At 45.6% G+C, this 25,664-nt stretch overlaps 2 protein-coding genes and 1 long non-coding RNA gene across 3 annotated transcripts; 2 read left to right on the forward strand and 1 right to left on the reverse strand.

Moving 5' to 3' along the window:
- The first annotated feature begins 3,480 nt into the window (after positions 1-3,480).
- Positions 3,481-8,415, forward strand: LOC136530557 (DNA replication licensing factor MCM5-like). The gene is made up of 19 exons (XM_066523281.1): positions 3,481-3,753; positions 3,848-3,962; positions 4,042-4,185; positions 4,272-4,451; positions 5,001-5,099; positions 5,213-5,340; positions 5,421-5,526; positions 5,606-5,740; positions 5,844-5,921; positions 6,112-6,216; positions 6,298-6,389; positions 6,526-6,658; positions 6,763-6,858; positions 6,932-7,026; positions 7,106-7,196; positions 7,303-7,412; positions 7,557-7,686; positions 7,768-7,869; positions 7,964-8,415. Exons 1-19 carry the CDS (start codon positions 3,587-3,589, stop codon positions 8,045-8,047), a joined length of 2,190 nt encoding a protein of 729 aa, XP_066379378.1. The 5' UTR covers positions 3,481-3,586; the 3' UTR covers positions 8,048-8,415.
- A 1,347-nt stretch (positions 8,416-9,762) lies between these two features.
- Positions 9,763-10,582, forward strand: LOC136530553 (uncharacterized). The gene is made up of 3 exons (XR_010777805.1): positions 9,763-9,957; positions 10,271-10,346; positions 10,433-10,582. It is a non-coding gene; the product is annotated as an uncharacterized lncRNA (long non-coding RNA).
- A 5,641-nt stretch (positions 10,583-16,223) lies between these two features.
- LOC136530558 (ATPase 8, plasma membrane-type-like) lies at positions 16,224-19,772 on the reverse strand. Its single transcript, XM_066523282.1, has 2 exons — positions 19,468-19,772; positions 16,224-19,302 (listed from the first exon to the last, which is right to left on the reverse strand). Exons 1-2 carry the CDS (start codon positions 19,513-19,515, stop codon positions 16,495-16,497), a joined length of 2,856 nt encoding a protein of 951 aa, XP_066379379.1. The 5' UTR covers positions 19,516-19,772; the 3' UTR covers positions 16,224-16,494.
- Between the last annotated feature and the right edge of the window lie 5,892 nt (positions 19,773-25,664).

The raw sequence follows: 25,664 nt of genomic DNA on the forward strand, positions 1-25,664 counted from the left end.
TACTATTTATAGGTAACTAACAAATTACACAATTTCTTTTTGCCCTAAGTAATCTTGAGCATATGGAATCTAACTAGGTTCGTTGTAAAATTAATTTTCTTCATGTGTTTCTCTATACGTAATAATTGGTATGCTTACCTACCATGTCCTCTCTGATTACACAATATCAGTCGAATTAATGTGTATAGATTTTATCTCACTTCTCCGTCACACTTCCTGTGTTACCTCACACTATCTACGAATAATTCCATACCATGGTTGTTAACCTTGTGAGCTGAATCATGATAGTGTCCAGGTGTCTGTAGTTCGATAACAGTTAGTACAGGCTAAATCCAATGAGCCTTTAAGTAGTGTTTATTTTTCTTTATCAATAGTTTGGCATAACTATCTAGGTTAATTTTGTACTACTGACCTTTACTAATTCTTAGCGACTCAGTATGTTAATATCAACTTTAGGTTGTTCCGCTTTTATTTCTACCTATTTCTTATGACCTCTTGCCCGATGTATGTTGTCCACTGACAGCAGCAAAAACACACCATAAGGCTTCGGTTATGGTTGTTGAATGGTTACTATATCCTTGCTCCTCTATTCATGGTTTCAGTTCCATTCTCTATCTATTTTTAACTAAAAAATGGTCTCCATAATGATTACATCAGAAATTATCTTTTACAGAGCACCTGTAGCTGCAAGGAATGTGCAACCAATCCTATTGGCATGTATTTCCATACGCTTTTCATTTTGCAATGCAGAAATTAGAGTTAGATAACAGCACTAGAGTATGACCAGCAGCATACCGTTATGTCTGTCTTCTAACAAGCATAAGACCCATACTGTATTGTATTGTTAGCTTATTATTTCCAATCAATTGTTTCATCTGTAGGTGTGGATTGTATGACTAATTTGGGTATTGCACCTTATTGGTGCCTTGCCAGTTTTAAGAGAGAAGTTTCACTATATCCAAATTCCTTTAGGGCACGTTCGGTTTCCAGGTATTGAAGGCCTGGAACAGATCCGGCCAGGAATACTATTGAATTTTATACAGCCATACTTCACCGGGATATGTTCCGGTCAGGAATGGCATCAACCGAACGGGCCCTTAGGATACTCATTTCGGGATAGCATTGTCTCTGTACGAGGGTATGCCAGATTATGACATCTATCTGTTATATGGTCTCTCTTATATCATCCCATTATTTCGAATGTTCAGAGTTGTCACGATTGCTCGATAAAATTGTCATGATCATGGTGCACGAGCAATCTGTTTATGTTGCAATGATATTTATGGCAAAAGTCAACACGATAATAGACAACCCACGAACCCAGGCAAAGCTAATCATGGACAATGCATTGCCCGGGTTCAGCCTGCTTGCTTAAAATGATTGCCGTCTAGCGTTTCACGTGCTTGCTTAGGTATGCAGAACTAAAAGCAATGCTTATGCGGGCGCAGCGTAACGCGCCTGACGTCCTAGTTGTTGAAATACTCCTAATAATATGGAGGTGGTGACACACCGTTTTCAAAATTAGTCTATTTTCGATGAAATACTAGGCATATAACTGAATATGGGTTACCATCGAATTAATATATATCACTCTAGTCATCTAGCTTGTACGATTCGTTTGAGGGTATTATAGCTGAAAAGGCAAAAACACCAACCATGAGACTTGTACATAACTAATGTGTCATAGACCAACCATGTTATATGGGACACATAGACCAATCATGCTCATAACATATCTTTTCTAATGAGCATGTTCCATAAAAACCATCATCGTGGAATTGAGGTATATATATGTGTTACAACTTTCCTAACTCTACATTCTTACCCGTGTGAGAGTTATGAGTGCTACACATCGAGGTGATGATCAAGGTGGTCAAATATAGTTCAAAACCGATAAATATTGGCATGTGGACTAATGAAGTAATGTGTCACGCCTTTTTCTTTTTTTTTTAGGGTGATTCACACCTTGTTCATTTGCTTGAAATGGCAGATGATGCTTTTATTTACTATTGCTGGGTTCACTCGTCGATGGGTGGCAAACTCATTGTTCATTTTATTTGTGTCTTATAAGTTTATCCTAAGTTAAACTACTATAAGTTTGATATAGTTTTTATAAAATATAGATACATATGCATCATAATAAAGTCAAACTATTATAAATTTATTCTAGTTTATACAAAAAATATTTAAATATGCATCATAAGCTAGAATTCATACTGTTTTAAGTTTGATCTGTGTAGCCATGCAATAAGATATATGTAAAAAAGACAAGGTCAAAATATAAACTGGAGTTCATACCTTGGTTTGCAAACATAGACAATGAACAGAATATTAAACCATATGTCCATTTTTATTTTGCACTCATCGTAAAAGCAAAACAATCAATGCTAGGCAAACAATTACCCGCAAACCGCTTTCTTATGTGTCAGAGAAGATCAAAATGCCAATTGGAGAAACTAAATACTAAGAGCCAACTAGATGATAAAAGCATCATCATATTATTAGACAATACTAATACGAAAATACAGATATAAGAAGCTATTAAAATACATAAATATACTAAAATCACCTATCGCGAAGCATATGCATGGAGTGTTTTTCGTAGTCCTTCACTGACCGGCCTATAGGAGTTAGAGCAGGGTGTCCTAGGCATGGTGCAGAATCTCATTCCTATGATGATTTGGAACACACGTCACTCCTTCCCGTGCCAGCATGAGCACGAACAGTGTGTCTAGCCATGGTGTAGGGTTTGATCCCAACACAATTTAGAACGCGTGAGCGTGACATAACCATTGGATTTAGACTCCTCACCTCTTGTGCCCATTCAATTTAGATTTGTGCTCATATGAGTTAGAGTCGACACCGACCGCCGTAGTGGAGTGGCACAAAAGTCAATTGAAGATAAATTTTGTAGCGCATTATAATTATAATTGTTAAATAAGTCCGCAGACATAAAACATATACTTATCGTTGCATCGCACGAACATATGTTTGCTAGTATTATTCCTCTTTTAGTGAAGGCCTCGCTTTGTTAGCCCTCACTCTTTCCGTCCCAAAATAAACAACTTTATATAAATTTTCGAACAGATTAAAGACGCCGACAAAAGACGTATGTACCCTCGTTCCCTTTTCTTTGTTTGGAGCATATCGTCTGGATTTGGTAGCTATCATTTATATGCACCATAATTAGCTTCCACATTAGAAGACAGTCTAATCGAATTTTATTTTTTTGGACAAATTTTATATATCATATATAGCTATTTATTCCGGGACGGAGGAAGTTACCATCAATAAAGGTTCAAGCTTCCATAGAGGCCCCACAGTCTCGAAGCCAGCCCAGCCCAGCCCATGAATAACAGGCCTGTTTTCGAAGCCTCCCCTTCCTCCGCCAACCGCCCAACCCTAGCGCCCGGCCGCAACGAGCAGCTCCCCTCCTCCCGCCAAAAGCTCCGCCGTTTTCCCGCCAAACCCCTCCTCTATTACCCCCTTCCCGCCAGGCCGCCACCCCGACCCCGTCCCATCGCCGTCATCCCAGTCCACGCCCAAGCCGACGCACCCGCATCCCTCTCGCGCCTTCGCCGCAGCGATGTCGGGCTGGGACGAGGGCGCCGTGTTCTACAGCGACCAGGCGCAGTTCCCCCGCGGCGGCCCCGGCGGCGACCCAGCCGCCGACCTCACCCGCCACTCCGCCCTCCGCAAGTTCAAGGAGTTCCTCCGCGGTTTCACCGGCCCCACCGGCGACTTCCCCTACCGGTACGCCCCCCATCACTCTCCCACTCCTCCCCTCCCCATAGATTTGACGCGTCCACTGCGAAACAGAGCTGATTCATGTGTTCATTTGGTTCAGTGAGAGCCTAGTACACAACCGCGACCATGTCACCGTCGCCATCGAGGACCTCGATGCCTTCGATGCCGAGCTCTCTGACAAGATCCGCAAGTCGCCGGCTGATTATCTTCCGCTGGTGCGTTGGTTTCTCAGAGTTTTCGTTATCTGTGTAGGCTGTGGAGTTGTATTTGACTCTCGCACATTGGTCTGCGTAGTTTGAGACGGCCGCGGCCGAGGTTCTCGCAAGCCTCCGTTCGAAAGTCGCCGGCGAGACCGGGGAGATGGAGGAGCCCGTCACGGGAGATGTCCAGATCTTCCTCTCCTCCAAGGAGAACTGCCTGTCCATGAGATCTGTTGGGGTCAGTAGTGAAGCAATTCTAAAAGGGATTTCGGTGTTGAGTGTATTTTAGAGAATTCATTTCGGTATCGCTGTTTGAAATTTCAGGCAGATTACATGTCGAAGCTGGTTAAGATTGCGGGAATTGCAATTGCTGCATCGAAAGTAAAAGCCAAGGCCACCCATGTAACTCTTATCTGCAAGAATTGCCGGAGTGTGAGGACAGTACCTTGCAGGCCAGGCCTCGGCGGGGCTATTGTTCCACGTTCGTGTGACCATGTTCCTCAGGTATATTCCTCAGCAATGTACTCAACTGTCAGCAGCATACTTGATCCCCCCCCCCCCCCCCCCCCTCCAAAAAAAAAGAAACAATTTTTATTTATTCCCCTGACTCGAACCTCAAACTAGTAGGTCCAATACAAAAACTTTGATAAAGATTGTTTGAAATCACGGCTACAAATAACATCCACAGTCTATTCCAAAATAATCTTAGGTGCTTGTTTAGTTCCCAAAAAGTTTCCCAAAAAGTGCTACACTAGCTATCACATCGAATCTTGCGATACGTGCATGGAGCATTAAATGTAGACGAAAAAAAAACTAACTGCACAGTTTGGTTGGAAATTGCGAGACGAACATTTTGAGGCTAATTAGTCCATGATTGAACATTAATTGCCAAATAAAAACCAAAGTGCTACAGTAGCCAAATTCCTAAAATTCGCGAACTAAACACGCACTTACCTACAACACTTACATACAACAGAAAAGAACATCTGAACAGACTCGAGACTGTATTATCCTTATCGTTAAATGGTTATTTATATGATTGTTTACCCGTAGCCTGGAGAAGAGCCTTGCCCCCTGGACCCTTGGATTGCCGTCCCGGATAAGAGCAAGTATGTGGATCTCCAGACCCTCAAATTGCAGGAGAATCCTGAGGTTAGTTGCTATTTATCCTTGATGCAAGTTGCCAAGTCAAAGCAATCATACATTTCAGTGTTTTGCTCGTGTCTTGTCGTAAATATGACTGACAATGATCTCCTTTTGCCCAGGATGTTCCAACTGGTGAGCTTCCAAGGAATATGCTGCTTTCTGTAGATAGGCACCTAGTTCAGACTATTGTTCCAGGGACTAGATTAACTGTTGTTGGCATCTACAGCGTCTACCAAGCATCCGCAACGTATGATGAATCTAAAGCTTTTTTTTTAATCTGTACTTGGCCAATACATGATTAATAACGCCATTGAGACCATTTTGCAGCCAGAAGAGCGCTGTTGGTGTTAAACAGCCTTACGTTAGAGTTGTGGGTTTGGAACAATCTCGAGACAATAACTCAAATGGCCCCTCAAACTTCACTCTTGATGAGGTCGTTTATTTTTCTAGGTTTACATTGATAAGGGAGATACATTTATCTGTAAGGCTGATTTTTTCTTGCTGGCTTGTAGGAAATGGAATTCAAAGAATTTGCACAGAGGCCAGATGCATATGCCAAGCTTTGCTCAATGATTGGTCCTTCAATTTATGGTCATTCTGATGTCAAGAAAGCTATTGCATGCTTGTTATTTGGGGGATCTAAGAAGGTATGCATTCTTATCAAGAAGCTGATATGTTTTCAGAAAAAAATGCAATTCCGTTTGCCCTAATTGTGTTCCCATGCTGTGCTTCAAACTACTCTTATTGCAGAGGCTACCTGATGGTGTACGTTTGAGAGGTGATATCCATGTCTTGCTTCTGGGTGATCCATCCACAGCAAAGTCACAGGCAAGTATTATTTGGTGTTGTCATAGCATAAATAATGTGGCAATAAGGCTCATCTGTCGTGACTTGTGATTTGGATGTGAGAAGTACTGTAATTCAGTTTTAGTAATTCGACACTATTTTACATGAATTCATTTTTGCTATTAAAAACCAAAGGTCTCTGGTTCAGTGACACTAATGTGTGTTTCAACAGTTCCTCAAATTTGTAGAGAAGACTGCACCTATTGCAGTCTATACGTCTGGCAAAGGATCATCTGCAGCTGGTCTTACTGCATCTGTAACTCGGGATGGTAGCTCGGTAGGTTAATTTCACTGAATTGTTTGTTGTTTACTAAAGTTCGGTTATCATAGGCTGTAAACATTTCTTTTTTCTCTACAGCGTGAGTTTTATTTGGAAGGAGGAGCCATGGTATTGGCTGATGGTGGAGTAGTTTGTATCGATGAATTTGACAAGATGAGACCTGAAGACAGGTATGCATCAATTTATGCGCTTGGTGGAACTATAATAAACATAGAGATCTCATAAAACATATATCATATTCTCCTATTTTGGTCTGCTCTCTCGAAAGCACATTAACCCAGCCCCCCTTTTCTTATGCAATTCCAGAGTTGCAATTCATGAGGCCATGGAGCAGCAGACAATATCTATTGCCAAAGCTGGCATTACAACAGTACTCAATTCAAGGACTTCAGTTCTTGCAGCTGCCAATCCAATTGCAGGACGCTATGATGATCTTAAGGTTGGTAAACATGTTTTTTATTGACTCAATAAGTATAAACTGTCCTAGCCATACATGCAAGACAATTAATTTGACAATTTTTTTTTTCTTTTGCTGTTCATCAGACTGCACAAGATAATATCGATCTGCAGACGACCATTCTTTCTAGATTTGATCTAATCTTTATCGTCAAAGATATCAGAATGTATGATCAAGATAAGGTATGAAGCAAAATCCTTTCTACAGCTTTTCTATTCTAGCAGCTGAGAGACTAAGTGCAACTTCAAAATACAGCGAATAGCAAGCCACATTATCAAGGTGCATGCCAGTGGTGCTGCAGCTTCATCCACAAGCACAGAGGCAAGTGATGGAGAGAATTATCTGAAAAGGTGTGACCCGCCTCTTGCGTTTTTGTTGTAAATTTGACTTTATTTTACTGTCTTCTAATGCATAACCTTTTATGTATAGGTACATTGAGTACTGCCGTGCCACATGCAGACCACGGCTTTCAGAAAAAGCAGCTGAGATGCTGCAGAACAAATATATTGAGATTAGACAGGTATGCACTGGATATTTTCACAAAAGCAGCTGAGATGCTTTCAGACAGCGTCTTGCGTTCTTCGTTCATTTGTATTTATCTTGAAATTCATTGGCTCATTGCGCAGAAAATGAGGCAGCAAGCTCATGAGACAGGGAGGGCAGCAGCGATACCCATCACTGTGAGGCAGCTTGAAGCCATCATACGTTTGAGTGAATCCCTTGCAAAGATGAGACTGTAAGTGCTAGATGATCACATGCTACATGTTTTAATGACATTGGTCACATGCTGCATATATTCTGCCTCATGTCCTGTAGTTGTATGTGGTTGTAGCTTTCACTGTTTCATTTCATTCATGGCTGATGTTTGAATGACTCTTAGGACAAGTGTGGCTACACCAGAGCATGTTGAAGAGGCATTCAGACTGTTCAATGTCTCCACCGTTGATGCTGCAAGATCTGGAATCAACGAGCATTTGAACCTGTCACCGGAGATTGCAAATGAAATCAAGGTTAGCCTTTGCAGCCCAGGGTACAAAATTCAGCTCTTGAACCTTGCATTTTCTGAATGCCTTCCATTTTTGTTCTGACAGCAAGCGGAAGCACAAATAAAGAGAAGAATGGGCATTGGAAGCCACATATCTGAGCGACGGCTGATTGATGAACTAAATAGGATGGGAATGAATGAGTCCATTGTAGGAACCTGTCATATCTTAAACCTGAAATAATTAATTATTTTTAAGTTAGAACCACTCATTTTTCTAATAATATCTTCAAACTTTGTTCCAGGTCAGAAGAGCCCTTCTGATCATGCATCAAAGAGACGAGGTGGAGTACAAGAGAGAGCGCCATGTGATTGTCCGAAAGGCTTGAGGTGGAGAGTCCAGTCAGATTCACGGCATACTGACATACACTGAAGGCGTTCTCTCTTCAGACGTGTGCATACCTTCACTGAAACTGCACCTCTGTCCAGAGGACGAGGCATGCCTTAGCTGATCTCTGACATGACTCTTGTAACCTGCAAACGAGTGGATGCAACAACTTCTTGCTTCGTGGAAATGAAGCTGTGTAGCTGTACCACAGTAGTCTGTTGCTGCCTGTGATCCTAAACCATCTAGTGTGTGAGCATGTAGGCTTTGTTTTCGAAGTAACCGAAGGTTCTGAACCTCCATTGTGACGTGTAACTCGTCAATCAATTCTGAAATGCGACATTTGTTTTCTACATCACCAGGATTAGGACATACAATGTGTGGAGCTTAGTAGTTAGTAAATCTTCAACAACGCTGGATAAATTGGAGGGCAACCAGGTTATACGCGTGGATTCAATCAATCGTATTTAGCCGTGTGGCAGCTTTGATTGTCTACTGCCGGTTACCTCTTTCATATATGTAACTCCATATAGCGCCTAGGATCCGCGCAAGGAGATTGCTTCGCCTACTGTTTGCTTACTGTTCACTAATTGGACGCCGCCGCGTGCCTCGTGCGTGTCTGAGCCTGGCTTTGGAGGCCAGTGGAGGCCTCTGCGACTGTACTCCAATCAGAGCTGCACAAATCAGTCGCTGTCTGTTCTCCACCCCTCCGTCCTCGGCTCTTCGTTCTCTCCGTCTCCGTCCTCAACTTCTCGTGGACGCCGCCACGTGCCTCGTGCGTGTCTGAGCCTGGCTTTGGAGGCCAGCGGAGGCCTCTGCGACTGTACTCCAATCAGAGCTGCACAAATCAGTCGCTGTCTGTTCCCCACCCCTCCGTCCTCGGCTCTTCGTTCTCTCCGTCTCCGTCCTCAACTTCTCGTGCTCTCCGTCGTCGCCCCTTCCTCTTCCTCCTCGACGCCTCCCCTTTCTATCGTCGCCCCCTCCCTCGCTTCCCCCGATCCCATCCCACGCCGCCCTTTCTCAGATCGTCATCGCTCGTGCGTGCTCAGGTTACAACGACGGATGTGCTCGCCATGCGCGCATCCACATCGGGTCCACCAACGCCGGCGTCGAGTCTACCGCCGCCGACGCCGGATCCACCGCCGCGGTGCCATCAGTAGGCAGGTTAAGCCATGTGGTGTCGTCCATGCTGCCTCGCTTTTTCATCAAAGCAACACTGATGATGGCGAGATAAAGCTTTCTCCAACTGAACGACGAGGTGGCCAAGGTGATAGGCATGTGATGGCCCTAATCTCCATCCCCCTCTCTCAATTGTAGTTTTGTTTTAATCTCCACTTTCTCTTTATTTTCTACTCTCAGGTCCCCGCAGTGGAAGTCCCATGCGGCACAAATGAATTACGGCACTCAGCACAACGGCTACGCGATGATGGCCTCCAGCTACTGGAATTTGTGGCGTTCAAGCCGGTTGAGAAACATCTTGTGCAATGCTGGTTCGTGGCGTTCCCAATCCTAGAGAGCAGCAGCATGTGCAACCCTGAAGCAGCCAGACTCAATACGTTACTCTGCTTTTTGCATCCTGCGTATTCGATGATATGTCACTGTTGAGATGCTTCACTTTGTCAATTTGTCTGTACTTGGTTTTTTGTTTGCTTTGTAGTGAATTAGGATACCATTTTGGTGAAAGTGGTAGTGCTTCACTTTGTACGGATTCAAATAAGCTGAGCTGACTGCATAGTAATATATGAACCAATATGCTTGGCTCTTTTTCTATTACAGTGCTAATCGTAAATCTCTTCACTGATGCATCTGTTATTCTCATATCTTTTTTCTTTGCTTCAGAACCATGGGACCTAGAGGACCTTAATTTGTCAGCTTCCTGACGCAACAAGTATACAAGATGAATTATTTTTCATGGTAAGTTACTACCTGTGATCATGTGCACTCTTCCTGTTGTGTGGTTTCTAGATGACCTAATAAAGTAGTTACCTTGGAAATTTTGATCATTCCCTACAGTTTGCTTTTCTAGCTCAAAAAAACTTAGCTTTCCATAAATCAGTTTAGAACAATTGGTTTGTATGTTGAATTTTTCAGTTGTCCCTTAATTTGTTTCATTCAGAAAATTATGTATGCATGCTGGTGCTAATGGATCAGGATTATACATTTGACTAGATATGTACTTTGCAGATGTTTGGACTTGCAACTCATCCCTCTGTGGTGTGCTACGCAGATAAACTCATCATGGTGTGTGGATCCTATAAACATGATATGTGAATTCTGTTTGTTCTCCAATTACCGCCTCAATGGTACGAATGAACTTTGCCGCCTCCTTATTTCATCTATTCTAGCACATCTTTTTGTAGCTATAAAAAAGAAACTTGCTTTTTTACAGACCAGTTGGTTTGAGTAGACGAAAAGGAGAGGTTACTCCAATTGTATCCTTTTTTAATGTTAGTTGAGGATATACTCTTAAGGTGAGATTATAATAGTCAAGGCAAGCAGCGTGCCTTTTGTATTGATTAAAAATTATATGTTCACTTATCTGAGCGAATTCCTTTATAATTCTAAGTCTGAATTATTAGTTGTTTTCCCCTTCTATTCAAAATAGGATCATATTAAAAAAGATGCCTCTATGCCTAGCTCAAAAAAAATTCATGTAGTCAAGTCCTACTTGAAAAGGTCAATTTTAGCAAAGTATATAGTGCCATATTTTGCTGGCATGGTTCGGGTTGTTTAATTTATCCTTTTCATTTATGGAACAATTTCTACTTTTGGAACACTCAGTAAGTGTAATAAGGCCCCGTTTGGCAGGGCTTCTCCACCGGCTTCAGGAGCCGTTTGGAGCCGTTTTCTACCAAACGGGGTAAAGTAAAATAGCTTCACTTGTGAAGCCCCTAAAAACATGCTCTCACAGTGATTTGGAGTGGGATGGAGCAAAAAAATATGGCTTCTCCCGGCTCCTCCTCCAGGCCCCTAAAAATATGCTCTCACAGGGAAGCCATTTTACCAAACGGTTTACCAAAACCGCTTCAGCTCCACCGGTGGAACTGTTCGTGGAGCTGAAGCAAAAAAAAATAGCTTCACTAGTGAAGTGAAGCCCTGCCAAACGAGGCCTAAATCAAACTAAGTTTTGTTGGAGTTTCAATTCGTAAGACCTAAAGAGGCTTCCCCTGTTTGTCTCATCTACTCTGGCATCTATCTATGCATAATGCTGTGATAGGTGTTACATTGTTATGTTCCTACTTACTATAATGTGATATGATGACACCTGATATGTGCAGGTTCTCAACTTCAACTAAAGTGTTTGGTTCATCTTGGTACAGAGAACTGTTCAGTTTGGTGTCATGATATTATGGGAATTAGCAACTAGGAGGCAGAGAAGTTACAAAATTTAGTATTTATGATGATCAATCTTTGTTTTATTGGAAAACAATGTGTCATCCTTGGCCATATCGGTTGCCTGTCCTTCTGTGCATGGTCATTATGCGATTCTTCATCTTAATAATTTAGACGTCATGTTCAATTTATTTATCTATAGTATATAAATTTGTAGTGGGAGTTCTGTTTACTGCATGAGTCAGATCAGTAACTGATTTTATTGCCTTCATTTTTACTACTTATGACGTCAGATTCTGAGTAAAATTCATGTGAAAAATCATATATAGCAGCCTAAAACCAATAAACGCACATTGCTACAGCGAGAAGCCTAGAATGATGTACCGGTGATGCAGTCGTCGCCCCATAGCAATGCACCACCTATCTACACATATCAACACGTATGGTCTAAATCGATATATTAAACCAACATAATTACCATGGTCGTGTATAGCAGGTGCGCGCGCAGCGAAGCGCGCGTATTGTGCTAGTTTTCTACGGGTTCAGTCGGTTTAGTTTTGTCTGACCGCTTGGGCGTGCCACTCGCCAGTCCGTCCTCGTGGATTTGGGAATCGTACTAAGGGCCCATTTGGCACGGCTGAAAGCTCTAGTTTGGTTTTGGTGAATTGATGAAACCCTAAGTGCTAACCTAGTTCATTAAGTGATCATGAGATAGGTAGCACACTTCAAGTAGAGAAGCAAATGAAGATCATAACATGACAATGGTGATAGCATGGAGATGATCAAGGGCTTACACTTGAAGAGAAGAAAGAGAAAAACAAAAAGCTCAAGGCAAAGGTATAAACCATAGGAGCTATTTTGTTTTGGTGATCAAGACACTTAGAGAGTGTGATCACATTTAGGTTTGATAGCCGTACTATTAAGAGGGGTGAAACTCGTATCGGAATACGGTTGTCAAAGTGCCACTAGATGCTCTAACTCATTGCATATGCATTTAGGATCTAGTGGAGTGCTAACACCCTTGATAATATTTGTGAAAATATGCTAACACATGTGCACAAGGTGTTTGCAGGGTGGAGTGCTAACACCCTTGATAATATTTGGAAAAATGAAATGTCTATTTTCTATTACGCCGGATGCAAAATTCTTGGTGGTTGGCACACTTGAGCAAGGGTGAAGAAGTTAGAGTTGAAATGGAGTTGATCGAAATGATGCTGGCGTCGGTCTACTGACCGGACGCTGGGTCACTCAGCGACCGGACGCTGAAAGGCTGCGTCCGGTCGAGCTGTCAGACGGCACAGTGGATAGGGTTGAGCACCGGACGCTGGTCTGCGTCCGGCCAAGGTGGACCGGACGCGTCCGGTCGAAAAAACATGCCTCGGGGAGCTTACTGGAAACGACCGGACGCTGGGGCTTCAGCGTCCGGTCAGTTTTATCGGACGTGTCCGGTCATGCTCGGGAGCTTACTATAAACGACCGGACGTATGGGCTTCAGCGTCCGGTCAGTTCGAAGGAGCAGCGTCCGGTCGAGGCTGATGACCGTTGAGTCTGGACACGTGGCTGACATTGAGCGACCGGACGCTGAGAGCCAGCGTCCGGTCAGTCTGACCGGAGCGTCCGATCAGAACGCGTTTTGTCCAGTGAAGGGGTATAACGGCTCTATTTGATTGGGGCTCTATTTATAGCCCCATGGCCGGCTCAAGCTTAGACTCTTGGCCATTTCTATTGACATAGCATACTTGTGAGCTTAGCCAAAGCCCTCCTACTCATCTACATCATTGACTCATCATCATAGTGAGATTGGGAGTGATCCAAGTGTATTGCTTGAGTGATTGCATCTAGAGGCACTTGGTGATTGTGTTTCGCTGCGGATTTCTCTTGTTACTCTTGGTGGTTGCCGCCACCTAGACGGCTTGGAGCAGCAAGGATCGTTGAGTGGAGGAGGTGATTGTCTCCGACTCCGATCGTGGTGATTGTGAGGGGTTCTTGACCTTTCCCCGGCAGAGCGCCAAAAGGTACTCTAGTAAATTGCTTGTGGCTTGTGTGATCCTCATCTTGTGTTGGTTGTGCGGCACCCTATTGAGGGTTTGGCGAGTGATGCCAATCAGCGCGTGAACCTCCAAGTGAGTGAATCGCCACAACGAGGACTAGCTTGCCGGCAAGCAAGTGAACCTCGGTAAAAATCATTGTGTTCATCATTTGATTCCGAGGTGATTGGTCATCATTGTTATTCATCTTCGTGATTGATTGGTTCATTCATCTACACGGCGGTATAACCCTCTTGATCACTCTCTTTACTTTACCGCAAACTAGTTGACAAGCTCTTTAGTATAGCTAGTTGTGAGAGCTTGCATGCTTGGTTAGTGTGGCTCTTCAGTTAGCCTTTGAGAGCACACTAACATAGGGTAGTGTTATTGCTCTTGTGTAAATTGACACTATCTAAACTAGAATTGTGGTAGGTGGCTTGCATTATTGAGTAGGCTAGCGCAACACTCGCTTTGCCTCATAATTGTCAAACCATTTGGTTAAGTGTTGTTGTAGAAATTTTTATTAGGCTATTCACCCCCCTCTAGCCATTAGGACCTTTCAACGGCTCTCGTCGGCTCCGGCTCCACTACTGTAGCACGTAGCTGGAGAAGCTCGAAATCGTGGCTTCTTCAGCTCCTCCTCTTCCTAGTTCATTTTCTGCGTCGATTTTCGAAACGGCTCCTGCTACAGTGTCGCGAGATGAGGAGCCGGAGCCCCCAGGAGCTGCGTCAAAAAGGGGCCTAAAGGCTCTGTTAGGTTAACACGGTTCTGGCTAATTTCTTACGAGAGAAAAATACTGTTCACACAAAAAAACTGAAAAGTACGGATTATGATCATAAGAGAAGCAGAACAGGGCCGAACTCACCGCGTCAAAATCAAAACGAATAAGGGGGTGTTTGGTTATTTAGTCCCTCCTAAAATTTATGGTCACATCGAATGTTTACATACTAATAAGGAGCATTAAATATAGATTAATTACAAAACCAATTACATAGATAGAGGCTAATTTACGAGACGATTTTTTTAAGTCTAATTAATCTATCATTAGCACATGTTTACTGTAGCACAACGTTGTCAAATTATGGACTAATTAGATTTAAAATATTCGTCTCACAAATTAGTCGCAAGTTATGCAATTAGTTTCATAATTAATCTATATTTAATGCTCCATTCATATGTTCAAATATTGACACGAATTTTAAACCAAACAGGGCCTAAATAAATAAATAAAGTCCCCCACGGGGCCACGCGCACTCGCACAGCGCCGTGCCTCGCTGCCTCCGCCCTTCGTCGCCACTTCCTCTCTCCCCTGGGGATCTGCTCGGCGACCGGCCCTGGTGGCGGCGGCGCATCGCCTTTTCCCCTCTCCCCTGCGGTGCCTGCGCTCGGCGACCGGCCCTGGCGGCGCCTGGCCCTCTTCTTCTCCTCCTCCACCCTGCGGCCCAAGCTCTGGCGATGTCCCTTTGAGTCGGGCGGCCATTCTTGGCGGAGTCGCCTCGTGCGTCACTCACGATGGCTCCATGGGGCTTTCGTTGTCAGATCCAGCACGACCGCCGCCACCTCCTCCTCCACCTTCTCCATGGGGCTTTCTCAAGCATTTTCAAACTGATGATTGAAATTCTCATGTATTCAGGACAGTGAGATCCACGCTCAAAAGTAAAAATTCCTAAAGCTGCATTTGTCTTCCTAGTGTGTCAATGAACTATGAAGAATATTTCAATATACGAAAATTTATATTTAGTTCATAGAGTCAAAATTAATTTGAATGGTAGAGATAAAAAGTGGTAAGTCACCCATCAGAAAAACGTGGGATTAAACCCTTCAAATGCTCACGAGCCCATGTATTTTAATTTCATCAATATTGCTAAGAATCAACTGTTCTGAATCCCTTATGAGTTTTAGGTCAACACCTTGCTTATAAATACATTCTGACTCATTTCCTCCTTTATGTGCAAAAACAATATTCCTTGCTATTTTAGTGTGCACACAAATCAAACCGTTCAGTTTAATTCTCTATTGGCTCCCAGTTCACTTCACTTTGATCTTTGTCTGAATCCTGATTTGTTTTACGCACTTGTGATCACAGATTTAATCAGACTGTCAATGTTCCTGTCTTCAAAAACATATGTTTGTACATCCCATGTTTGATGGGTTGCTGCTGCTGCTCTGAAACAATGAAGAATCATCTGTCTTTGTATGGACAGTTACCATTGCTACTACAGTGAGGTCCACACGGCATAGAGATCAACAGTATGCTCATGGACTCTCACAATACAGTACGATGCTACTAGCTCTAGAGTACAGCCATAGACACTAATTGTTTTCACCTTTTTTTTGTGCTTGGTGCTTTCCTTTTCGTTAGTTTCCTGCCGTTGTTTATCATTTCCTCCATAACACATATGTATTCATGTGTACATAAGCATTGGGCTCAACAGTTTATAACTGATTGGCATTGGTGTCTTTGGATTGTTTATCCCTGGTGTTTTTGTGATCCGTGTTGGCCTTGCATCAGTAGAATAAATGTTTAGCGATTTCCATGGAAGCCTTGTGCCGTACAACATAGCTTTGTGTCACTTATGCTATCACTAAGAACCTGTTTGGATGGACTAAACTAAAGTTTAGTACATATTTTGGATGCCAAATTGAAGACCCAAACATAAACTAATCATGCTGTAACAGAAACTAATAGAGGCTAATTGATGAGTTAAACTCATTAGAAAAAGCAAAATTTTAATTAGTCTGATCCGAACAAGCCCTACTCTATTTCGGGCAACCATGGTCCATGAACCAAACCAGAATATGTGTTCAAAAACAGGGCGGGCAAGGCAAGGCGCGCCTACCATCCTAGTAATAATCATACATGCTTTCACCAAGACACGCTGTGGGCATTCACAGGGAGGAAGTGGTGATTGCTACAACGACACGCCATGAATTCAGGAAGAGTGTACAGGAGCAACTTACAAGGAGGGAGGAGGACAGTTAGAAATCTTCCCGGTGAAAATGAAAATACGAACGAATCTTTACAAATATATATATATGTGTGTATGTATGTTTGTATGTGTCTATGCCAAAAAAAATCCTGAGTTGAGTTTACACGGTGTAGCTCTGATTAATGGTGTCAATGTCGAGGCCCTTGAGCTTGACGACGGACTCAACGTGCCCCTTGAGCGTGTGCAGCTCCCTGAGCCGGGCCACCTCGGCGCGCTTGGCGGCCTGCTCGGCGAGCTCCGACAGCTCGCGGTAGCCCTGGTTGTCGCCGAAGAGCTCGGAGGTGGCGGTGGCCTGGTTGAGGCCGTGCAGCGTCCTCTGCGCCGTGGCCCACTGCGCCTCCCGCTCTCCCCTGCCGTAGTCGGTGCGGTTGGTGAAGGCCGTCTTGTTGTTGATGTTGCTCCAGGCCTTGCCGGAGAGCGCGTAGCGGATGGTGAACTTGAGCACGTCCAGCGGGAAGTAGGTGACGATGCTGAACCCCCAGATGGCGCCGCCCCAGCCCCAGCCGATGCCCTGCATCTTGCAGAACTCCCAGTTGGCGTACACGGCGATGCACGTCGCCACCAGCTGCGCCGCCAGGAAGGCGATCACCAGCAGCGCGCCGGGCCGCTCCACGAAGGACCAGCTCCGGGACCGTGTCACGAAGATGAGCGCCTGGCTGATGATGCTCACTTGCAGGTACAGCGCCGCCATTAGCTCCTTGTCGTTCTCCTTGATGGACCGCACGCCGAAGGTCTTGGTGAAGAAGTCGGTGTCGTGCGCGAGGTAGAAGAAGAGCGCCGTGGCGAGCGCCATGTAGGTGCCGAGCACGATTCCCGTGGCGAAGATCTCCTTGAGCTTCCACGAGTCCGGCGTCGGCGACGGCTTCACGCGGTCCTTGGAGATGGTCATGATGGTGCCGTCGTTGAGGATGGCGATGATGAGCACCATGAATGGCGCGAAGTCGAACTTCCAGACGAGCGCGACCAGCAGGAAGCCCAGCACGATGCGGATGGTGATGGACACGGCGTAGATGGTGTAGTTCTTCATGCGCTGGAAGATGGCGCGGCTGGTGAGCACGGCGCTCACGATCACGCTCAGCCCGGGCTCCGTCAGCACGATGTCCGACGCGCTCCGGGCCGCGTCCGTCGCGTCGTCCACCGCGATGCCGATGTCCGCCTTCTTCAGCGCCGGCGCGTCGTTCACGCCATCGCCGGTCATGCCGCAGATGTGTTTCCGGTCCTGCAGCCGCTTGACGATCTCGTACTTGTGCTCGGGGAACACCCCCGCGAACCCGTCCGCCTTCTCGATCAGCTCGTCGATGTTCAGACCGCCCATCTCGCCGGTCTTGTTGTCGCCCAGCAGGGTGGTGGACGGGTACATGTTGCTGCCCATGCCAAGGCGCCGCGCCGTCTCCTTGCCGATGGCCAGCTGGTCGCCGGTGATCATCTTCACGTTCACGCCCAGGTGGAGCGCGCGGCGGATGGTCTCCGCGCTGTCGTGCCGCGGCGGGTCGAACAGCGGCAGGAGGCCGATGAACTGCCACGGCTCGCCGGCGCTCTCCTTGCTCTTCTCGGGGACCTGCTGGTACGACACGCCCAGGGAGCGGAGGCCGCGGTCGGCGTAGCCGTCGATGAGGGCGTGGATCTTCTTCTCAGCGTCCTTGCTCATCCGGCACAGCTCGATGATCTGCTCGGGGGCGCCTTTGCTGACCCTGTGCCAGTCGCCGTTGCCGTCGACGTAGGTGATGGCCGTGCGCTTCTCCACGGGGTTGAAGGGGAGGAAATGGACCTCCTTGATGCCGGCGCGGGCCTCCTTGGGGTCGGCAAGCATGCCGACGATGCAGGTGTCGATGGCGTCCTGGTTCTCGACGCGGGAGGCCCTGGCGGCGTAGAGGAGCACCATGTCCTTGTCGACGCCCTTGCCGCACACCTCGATGAGGGTCTTGTCGACGGTGAGCTTGTTGAGGGTGAGTGTGCCGGTCTTGTCGCTGCACAGCACGTCCATTCCAGCCATCTCCTCGATGGCGGTCATGCGCTTGGTGATGGCGCCCTGCTGGGACAGGCGGTGGGAACCGATGGCCATGGTGACCGACAGCACGGTAGGCATGGCTATGGGTATGCCGCCGATGAGCAGGACGAGGAGGTTGTCGATGCCGTCGCGGTACGCGCGGTGCTGGATCGGGTACATGACGATGATCTCGATGACCATCCCGACGGCGATGGAGATGATGCAGAAGTTGCCGATGGCCGTGAGCACGAGCTGGAAGTGGCCCACGTTGTTGGTGCTGTCCACCAGGTGCGCCGCCTTGCCGAAGAAGGTGTGCACACCGGTGGCGATGACGACGGCCTCGATCTCGCCCTGCTTCACCGTGGAGCCCGAGAAGACACCCTGCCCCGGGTGCTTGTTGACCGGCAACGATTCGCCCGTGAGCGCCGCCTGGTCGACCTTGAGCGGGTCGCCCTCCAGCAGCCTGGCATCGGCGGGGATGATGTCACCGAGCTTGATGCTGATGATGTCCCCGGGCACGAGGATGGACGCGTCCTCCTCCTTCCACTTGCCGTCCCTGAGCACCTTGGTCTTGGGCGCGAGGCCCGCCATGAGCGCGGCCGCCGCGTTGCCGGCGTTGTTCTCCTCGATGAAGCTGATGGTGGAGTTGATGAAGAGGAGGACGACGATGCCGACGAAGTCCTGCCAGTCCGGCGGCTTCCCGCCGCCGTTGGCGAGCACGATGGCCATGATGGCGGCGGCCTCCATGACCCAGGAGAGCGGGTTCCACATGAAGCCCAGGAACTTGAGGAGCTTGTTCTCCGTCTTCTCCTCCAGCTTGTTGGGCCCGAAGATCTTGAGCCTGTTCTCGCCCTCCGCGCTGGAGAGCCCCTGCTTGCTGCATTTCAGGTGCTGGAACACCTCCTGCACCGGGACGGTCTCCTGCATGCGTGGCGTCGGTGCCGACGTCGGCGGTGGCAGCAGCAGTCAGAGAAAAACATATACATATATATACAGCAAATTAAAGTAAGGGAAAAATTAAAAGAGCTGCCACGAAGGTAATCCATGGCGACAAAGTGCTGTGGAGGAGGAAGCGGGTGGGCGTACGAGGTCGACGGTCTCGTTGCGGACGTCCTCGAGGGAGATGGACGCCATGGTTGTTTATTAGTCGATGTTGTTGTTGTTGCTGCTGCTAGCTAGCTAATGGGTGGAGCGGCGTCGGCGTCGTGCGGTGGTGGTGGCGGTCGGCGCGCGGCGGACCCGAGGGAGGGAGGCGGCAGCTAGCGCTGGCTTCGCTCCCGGTTGGCCGCTCGCGCTCACTCGCGCCCTACTAAAGCCTGCCCGCGCGGGTTAGGCCTTCATGGAACGGGACGGAGCCGGGCCTGCCCTTCGCCTCGGTCCGTGCGCTGCTTGAAGACGAGATGGCCATGCCCCGCCGGTGCGCGTCTTATACTTCTTGGAGGCTGGGTGGGCGCGGGACGCGCCGCGAGGCGTGCGGCGGGACGCTGCCTCCCGCCCGCCTCTGGCTGCCATGCCGTGCCACTCGGCTCTCGCTGCGCCATCCGTACCCAACGGCTCTCCTCTGCCTATCCGCAAGATTTACGACCTGTTTGGACTCTAACTTTAGCCACTGAACTTTAGAGATGGGATCAAACAGGGCCTTAGAAACCGGCAATGCGGCAAAGGAGAGCCGTTGGGTGCGCCGCCAGCCATCCTCCGTTGTACGGAACATGATCTTGGGTGTACCAGCAAGCCACCTCGGCTCACTATGGCTCGTCATTTCGTCAACCTCAGCTCGGATTGGCTCCCTGCTCGTTAAAAAGACAAACTAGAACTATAACTCAGCTCAGCTCGTTCAGATCATGAGCCGGCTCGACTATTGCTCTGTTAAAAAAAATAAAGCGACTACAATAAGAATCATATATTGGTTAAACACTAAGCATAAATAAAGTTATCTATGTGTGTGTGGAAAATCCTCGTCACGTGTAGGCCACGAGGAGAGTAATTGCTTCTAGAAAGCAGTGGTCTAGCGGAACCTATAATTAGGAGGAGGGGGAGGGAATTATCATTAGGTCCTTGATCGGCTAAAATAATGAGAGATTGGATTAGAAAATTCATCACACGACTTGCATATTATGTAATTATGCAGTATCAAATACCAGTCTTCCGTTTTCTACTAAGCATCTTCATGAGTACTCAGTAGTTCTTTCTCCTTGAGTCCTGCAGTCCTGTCGCTGTGCAGAGGTGCGAGCGGCGGAGGCAGGAATATTAAGGTGCAGAGGAGCGAGTGGCGGAGGCAGAAATATTTTGTAGGTGTGACGGATTTATAAAGGTCAAATATGTATACCGTAACTATCAACTATGCAAGGATATTATCTAAATATGTATATTACTTTGTGATAAGCAAATATAGCAGAAATCTAAAAGTAAAGAATTGTCACTTAAAATACATACACATAATAAAGCTTTATTTGTGTACACTGTATAGACCTTGGCAATGGCATTCTTCTATTTTTCTTTTGGAATTCTTTCTTAATTTCAGCATGATCCAAAAAATAATTAATAATTGATTATTGAATTGTCCCTCCGTGATGATGTATAGCCTCATTATGTATTTTCTCTTTTTTGGTGGTGCCATTTTTTTTATGTTGATTCCTTCAGATGTCAGATTCGTAGCCGGCAGCCGTCCGCCGTCGTCGATCGCCGCCTGACCGCCTCGCCGATCGCCGCCTCTACACTTGACGCGCCGCCGTTTTTAGATTTGCGATCGGTTTTGGTCTTTAGGAAATGCGAACCGTCGGGCGTCGGCGACTGGAGCAGCCGATCAGCGAGTAGGACTATTGGCTTCCTTCCGTGCACCGTGGGCTCTTGAGGTTGGCCCATTACCATGACTGCATCAGGCCGACTAGCCACTAGACATGAGATACTAGCCCAGCCACAAAAGCCATCCGGTCATTAACCATACCATATATACTATTTTATATGTATATACACATAATATACTAGGTTTTTTTAATATAAATTTTAGGTATGGCGGCCGCCAAGCCTCGCCGTACAGCTGCCTCCGCCCCTGAGAGGTGCCATAGGTTGACATTCTTGAAGAGTTGCAGTCCCTATTAAAATTCAGTCGGGTAGGGGAACCTAGTTTCATCTCCACTCGGCTCCGCCCCTGCTAGAAAGTTGTCCCACATGTCATAGGTGCAACGTAGAAAAATGGACAAACTTATGTGTGCATCTACCATTTGTTTTTTTTTGGCTTCCAAGAGAATGGATGAGAAGTATCTGGACACTAGTATAGCAGTCACAACTACTTCAGTTTGCCTCTTCTGAAGATCAGAGAGCGAGATAGAGAGAGAATAGTCGCTCCTGGTGTGCGAGTAAAGACTAGCCCATGCTCCGTTCGCGTTCCTTTAAACCCGACTTAATTCGCTTCTTTTTTTATCCGGAACATTATTTTTCTCACAAATTCATCTAGAATTCCTCCAAACCATCCAAATTCCTCCACAACCATACCAGCCGAACACCCAGTTGTGGAGGAATTTGGATGGTTCGGAGGAATTCTGGAGGAATTTGTGAGAGAAAAATACTGTTCCGGATGAAAAATGCTTCTTGCGCGTGAGAGATGGGAAGAAAACCAGAGAAGAAGAAGAGGAGAATGAGATTAGAGAGGAGATTTGTTCTCAAGGCTGTCAAGTTTCAGATCCATATCCTCTAATATGAGTTTTATCATCATTTGGTGAGGTCATTCCACTCTAATTGTCCTTGGAGTGTTTGGTTCCGAGTCAATGAGATGGGATGGCCCTAACCCTGTTTCTAGGACCGGCCCAGTATTTGATTGCAAGGGTTAGGATCGTCCCTATTTTGTGTTTGGTTTCAGAACATCTAATATGGAATGAGTCATCTGAGACGTAGGTCCATACGTCATTCTCTATCCCTTCCTTCTTCCTTGGCCATTCTCAACGTCATCTGCGCACTTCACCAGCCAGAAGCAGATTCGTACAGGTAATCACGCAAGATCGGAGTCGCCACATCGTTTATACAGGCAATCACGCAAGATCGGAGTCTGCCACATCGTAAGATTCAGCAAAAAAAAAAAAAAAAAAACTAAATTAGCTTTGCAACGTTGACGCACAAAAAAGAAAAGACAAGCAATACGTGACAAGCAATACGAGGGATTACACTGGGATTTTCAACCAAATTTAAAAAGCACAACGCAGAAAACACCCCACGAGAACTGCGCACAATAATTTAAAAAGCAACTTCGTTTGCTATAGGCATCAGAATGCAAATCCTGACAATATAATCCTCACAGTATAACATGAGGTAACGACAAAGTTAATCAACTTCAGGAACCTAACAAAAACACCACAACGCAGAAAACACCCAAGATCAAACTATTCTAACGAACTTATCTATTATATCTAAATAGAAGAACAAGGATTTTTCTATGATTTCGTGAAACCACGTCATCTTGGTCCACTTCTACCTCTCTTAAGTAATCATCATCTTCGTTACGCCCTTCAGCTTCCAGCCTATTGGTAACTGATCATAGTGCTAAGAAATACCGCCATCAACCAACCATACCATAAGGCAATCAAGAGTCTTTCTGTTTTCCTGCGAGAAAAGCTGAAACAGATTGGCCATTAAGGTTGAAAACAGACGGAAAAAAAATCCCGTTTCGACCCGTTCCGTTTTCTACTTTGTTCCGCCTGTTTTCGTATTTGTGGAATCCCGTTTCTGTATTTACGAGGAGAGGGGTTTTTCCGTCCATTTCCGTGGGATCTCGTTTTCATCCGAAATTGGCCCTTATTTATTCTGTTTTTCATCACATTTTCAATTTACGTGAGATATGTCTAGAAATTAATATGTCCACGAACCTACTAATCATCAATTATGCATGTTAACATGTTAACACATGGCGTGCTAGTGAATATTGGACCGGTAACTTCTTACATATATATTATTTTGTCACTTTGTTCATGTATACTCGAGAATATTTGATCATATTATTCTAACTTAATTTTCCGGCTCTCCAATCGTATTTGTCCGTTTCCCTATTTTCGTATTTCCTCATCCGTTTTTAATTCCGTTTTTCTCTCGATCCCAGTTCCGTTTCCGCTAAAAACATAGAAACGGAAATGGGTTAGAGGTTTTTCCGTCCGTTTTCATTGCTATTGGCCATACCTTCCCAATATATATATCTACTAGTCCATGACGCGCGCCCTCGCGCGCGCCGGCAAATCACCTGGTTAAGGCATAGGAAAAAATATTTTTAATCTTTGCATGAAAACAATCTTAGGAGTTTAATGTAGAGGACTGTTGGTCCAAACTGAAAGGTTGGGCTCATGAACATACCATGATGGACGATTTCTGCTCCAGCGCTGCAAGTACAAACACTAAAAATTAGCAGGAGGCAGTTCCTGTGCTTTCAATTTGGACTATGTAAACCACCAACCAACATAAACAGTAGAGGAGAAAATATACTAATTTAGACTATCTTAGATTATTATGTATGGAACCTGCAGTAGCAGACTCTTGGAAGAAGCATATGAAGCTAGCCAAAAAGGCATGGGAATTACAGAGTGTAGCAAAGGAATGGCATACTAAGCAATAGCTAGAATAAACCCCGTCAAGTTTGCATTAGTTTAAAAAAAGCAAGCGTGAATGTGAAGCCGATAAAGAAAGGCAAGATTGAGAATAAATAAAACCACGAAAGATGTACTTCATTAGGTGTGGTGTACACGACATCTTAGATGTCCAAATTTGTTAAAAAAACTAAAATGATAGATGTGTCGATTAGCTGACCTCTATGTAATGGTATATATATACATCAACCTAAAAGCTGTATTTGGTGGTTGCTTGTACCAATTAGCTGATCCCCAAAACTAAAAAGGCAAGCTGCCGGGAAAGGTTGGTAAATCAAATATACATGAGCACCTTAAGACCCATACCTTTTTTTTCTGTCAATTCATCAATTTAACTTCTGGTGTGGCTGAAATATGCTTCAAACTGACAATTTTGACCTGAATATACAAGCACAAGATAGCGACCAGGTCATATAACAACGATTACTGTCGACATGAAATTTCGTCCTATGCCGAGGGCACACGAGCAAGCCGGAAGGGTCCGCTCGATGGAGCTGGAGATCCGCCTAGCTTCAGCGCAAGCCGGAAGGGCCATAGAAACAACAATAGACTCGACGACCCTAACTTATTACTAACATCATTGGGGCATGAGGCAGAATTATGCAAGCCGTAATACAATAATAAGATCATAGGGCTAACACATCTTCCAACCTATCTCTACTTCAGCGGTCTCGTGACGTGAACTGTTCGTTAAAGCACTCGATATCGGCTAAAACAGCCGATTCAGGCATAGCGCACAGTTAAGGTCATGCCCTCTCAGGAACAGATCTACTAAATAACGATCCCCACTCCATGGTGCTAACCGTGGGGTGTGAGACAGAATCACACAGGTCGTGATAACGGACCATGGAACGGTTTTCGCTAGCCAATAGATCTACTCGAGATCAGACATGCCTTAACCGCACGCTATGCACAATCAGGATTGATATAAAACAGCCGATAAAACATAACTCATCGTTTAAAGTACAGATTAGATCAGTTTAGATTAACAAACGATGGGTTAAACAAGATATAAGGCCAATCTAGATCAATCCCAATCGGGCGAAGTGATATTGCTGTAATTAAATAAATAATAGAAGCAATAAGCAATATCGGTAACTTAATGAATATATCCGAAGGAACGCCACCCTTAGATAGAGCCGATAACTTGACTTTAATCTAGTTCGAGCAGTAGAGGTCGACCGGATCGATGTAGCCGTACGAACAGAGGTATAAGCCATGACGGTACTTACAGACAAGCAGTGGAGGTCGATCGGATCGATGCAGCCATACTTATTGAAGAACTCGCCGAGATCTACTCTACTCCTACTTCTAAGGGGTGCCCAGAGCCAAAAAAGTAAATAACTTATATTTGATTGATTGTGTCTGTTTTACAATAGCCGGGGTCTGATATTTATACCTGAAACCTAAACATGAATCCTACTCGAGTACAACTTGTTACAAACTTTGGCATAGAAGAAAACATCCCTAATTTAAGATAACTTGGACCATAATCTTTCCCTTTTTGTAGGGTCCGATATGCAATTCCCGGGTGCCAACCACAACTCATTATCGCTATCTGCTGACGTCATCCAAAGAGATCTGATTCTAGAGTCGTATCTGAATCAGCTGATGCCGATCTTCATGCAATCGATTCCTTGATGGGCACAATTTTGGAAG

This window comes from Miscanthus floridulus, unplaced genomic scaffold, assembly GCF_019320115.1.
Source record: "Miscanthus floridulus cultivar M001 unplaced genomic scaffold, ASM1932011v1 fs_155_2_3, whole genome shotgun sequence".
In the NCBI taxonomy this organism is placed as follows: Eukaryota; Viridiplantae; Streptophyta; class Magnoliopsida; order Poales; family Poaceae; genus Miscanthus; species Miscanthus floridulus.